General features: G+C 50.0%; 1 protein-coding gene across 1 annotated transcript in view; it reads left to right on the top strand.

Annotated features, from left to right (window-relative positions):
* ALDH2 (aldehyde dehydrogenase 2 family (mitochondrial)) overlaps nucleotides 1-2,784 on the top strand; it is a 33,863-nt gene that overhangs the window by 12,659 nt on the left and 18,420 nt on the right. Inside the window, exons 3-4 of the mRNA XM_003795983.3 lie at nucleotides 765-905; nucleotides 2,536-2,615. Coding sequence (XP_003796031.1) covers nucleotides 765-905; nucleotides 2,536-2,615 — 221 coding nt within the window. The remainder of the gene's footprint in view (nucleotides 1-764; nucleotides 906-2,535; nucleotides 2,616-2,784) is intronic.

Genomic DNA, 2,784 nt, shown 5'->3' with positions numbered 1-2,784 from the left:
ACTTGGGAGGCTGAGGCAGGAGACTCGCTTGAGCCCAGGAGTTGAGGTTGCTGTGAGCTGTAATGCCACGGCACTCTACCCAGGGGGACAGCTTGAAGCTCTGTCTCAAAAAAAAATAAAAAAATAAAAATAATTCAGGATTGCTTCCTGCCCTCTGCTTTAAGACAGTTCTTTGCATTTGTATAGTAGCCCTTGCTTTCTTTGCTAAAAGCAAATGTGAATGATTTTCTGGTTTAGAGGATGACCTGTGGTGAGTATGTTTAACATGAATGAAAATTCTGTTCCCTGCCTCCTGATTCACATCTCCTGATATAGAAAATGATGGCTGTGTTGATTACTACTTCCTCAAGGAGGGGAAAGCCGGTGAAAACTGGATTTGTTGGAGAACGCCGGTTATCTTTTTATTGGCCTTGTTTTCTTTAGGAGTCAGATTCTAAGCACTGACCTCTGGCTGCCTCTCCCTCCAAAACTCTTTGGGGGGTTTTGAAATAAAAATGTAGAACCTGTAGGATTCTTGCCCCCCCCTTCCCCCCTCCCCAGTTTCTGGAAGGAAGAGGGAAAAGGTTGCATTATTCAGGCCTATTGCTGAACTCTGCAGCTTGTCACATGGAGCCCTATCTAGGAGGCGCGAAGGACTGTTGGAGGCAGGTTTCCTGTGCAGCATGTGCCAACAGCCCAATGGATGTGCTTGGCAGCAAGTAGTGCAGTGTTCAGTGGCAGTTCCTGCTGAGAAGGCCTGAGCTGCCTCTGTGGGTGTTTTCTAGGAAGATGTGGACAGGGCAGTGAAGGCTGCCCGGGATGCCTTCCAGCTGGGCTCGCCCTGGCGCCGCATGGATGCGTCCTACAGGGGTCGGCTGCTGAACCGCCTGGCTGATCTGATTGAACGAGACCGAACCTACCTGGCGGTGAGTCATCAACCCTCTCTCCTCCTCCAGTCACATGTGGTGAATGGGCTTGTAGCATCCTATGAAGACATAGGGGCCATGTTGCTAATATATGACTATTCAGAATGGCATAGAATGGACACCTTTAGGGTATGCCCTGTGCCAACCAGAGGAGCCTCTCAGAGTTTCCTCTGATGCACATGTTTGACTAAGAAAGGTGGTGTTTGGGGTTAGGGAGAAAAGAGTTATACTGGGGAGGCCCTTCCAGGAGAGAGATGCCCAGGGATGGACACTACTCCCTGAGCCCCTTCTTGGTGGCCTTGTCCTTGTCTACAAGAGGCAAAGAAACCAGAAGGCAATACCTTCCCCTCCCCTATCTGACATGCACATAGGAGCCAAAGTGAACCTTCCAAAATGCAAAGTATAGGCCAGGCATGGTGGCTCATGCTGTAATCTTCACACTCTAGAAGGCTGAGGCAGGTGGATTGCTTGAGCTCAGGATTTAAGACCAGCCCAAGCATGAGTGAGATCCTGTCTCTAAAAAATAGCCAGGTGTTGTGGCAGGTGCCTGTAGCCTATAGTCCCAGCTACTCAGGATTGCTTGAGCCCAAGAGTTTGAGGTTGCTATGAGCTATGATGCCAGGGCACTCTACTCAGGATGGCAGAGTTTGACTCTGTCTCAAAAAAAGAAAAGGCGGCTCAGTACCTGTGGCTCACATGGCTAAGGCGCCAGCCATGTACACCTAAGGTGGCGGGTTCGAATCCAGCCTGGGCCCGCCAAAAACAAAAATGACGGCTGCAACCAAAAAATAGCCGGCTTTTGTGGCGGGCGCCTGTGGTCCCAGCTACTTGGGAGGCTGAGTCAGAAGACTTGCTTGAGCCCAGAAGTTGGAGGTTGCTGTGAGCTACGATGCCAGGGTACTCTACCCAGGGTGACAGCTTGAGGCTTTGTCTCAAAAAAAAAGGCAAATTATACCATGGCACTCCATTCTTAAGCCTCACATGGCATTCTGTATGCTAGGACTAACGTCCTCAACATGGTCTGTAAGACCCTGCCTGGTGTGGCTCCATCACTTGAGTTATGCTGGACTATGGCATCATACCCAGCCTAGCTCAGCCTTCCCTCTGTACCTGCAGCTCCCCTGCTTGGGTGCTCTCTGCACCGTTACTGTTTGTGCCATCCCCTTTGGCTAGTTGCCTCCTATGTGTCCTTCAGCCTTTAGTCTAAAGAGCTCTTCTCTGGTTGGTATTTTTAGATGGGACTGGGCAGTCTGCCATTTTCCTATAGAGCATAGCTGTCCACACATGTGATCCATGACTTGTGTCATTATTTGCAGTCTCTTTGCTCTGTAATCTCCATGTTCCTTATTCTTAGCACCTGGATCTGGCAGGGAGCAGAAGCTAAAAGAAGTTTGTGAAAGGACTGAGTGAGAAGTTGGTGCCTCCTGCTTCCCTTTCTCCTCCTCCATGCCTTTGCAGAGGCCAAGACAATGGCCCAGAAATATCTACAACATTCAGTGGCACAGAGGGTGCCACTTACCCTTGGCTTCCACCAAACCTAGTCAGTCAGGCCTCAGTGCTATTCATCAGCCCTTTTGCTTTGTTTCATTCCTACACCAAAATATCTCTGCTGACCTTATTCTCTTCTCAGGCCTTGGAGACCCTGGACAACGGCAAGCCTTATGTCATCTCCTACTTGGTAGATTTGGACATGGTTCTCAAATGTCTTCGGTACTGTTTCAAGTTTCTTGACCTTTGTTCTAGCAGTGCCAAAGGGGAGGGAACCTTGTTGGGAGGTAGAAATTGAATTACAGGGCTCGGCGCCTATAGCTCAACCGGCTAAGGCGCCAGCCACATACACCTAAGGTGGCGGGTTCGAATCCCCAGCCCGGACCCGCCA

The sequence above is a fragment of the Otolemur garnettii genome, unplaced genomic scaffold (assembly GCF_000181295.1).
Source record: "Otolemur garnettii isolate 467f Iridium unplaced genomic scaffold, OtoGar3 scaffold00099, whole genome shotgun sequence".
NCBI lineage: Eukaryota > Metazoa > Chordata > Mammalia > Primates > Galagidae > Otolemur > Otolemur garnettii.
This window is presented reverse-complemented; position numbering and strand designations above follow the sequence as displayed.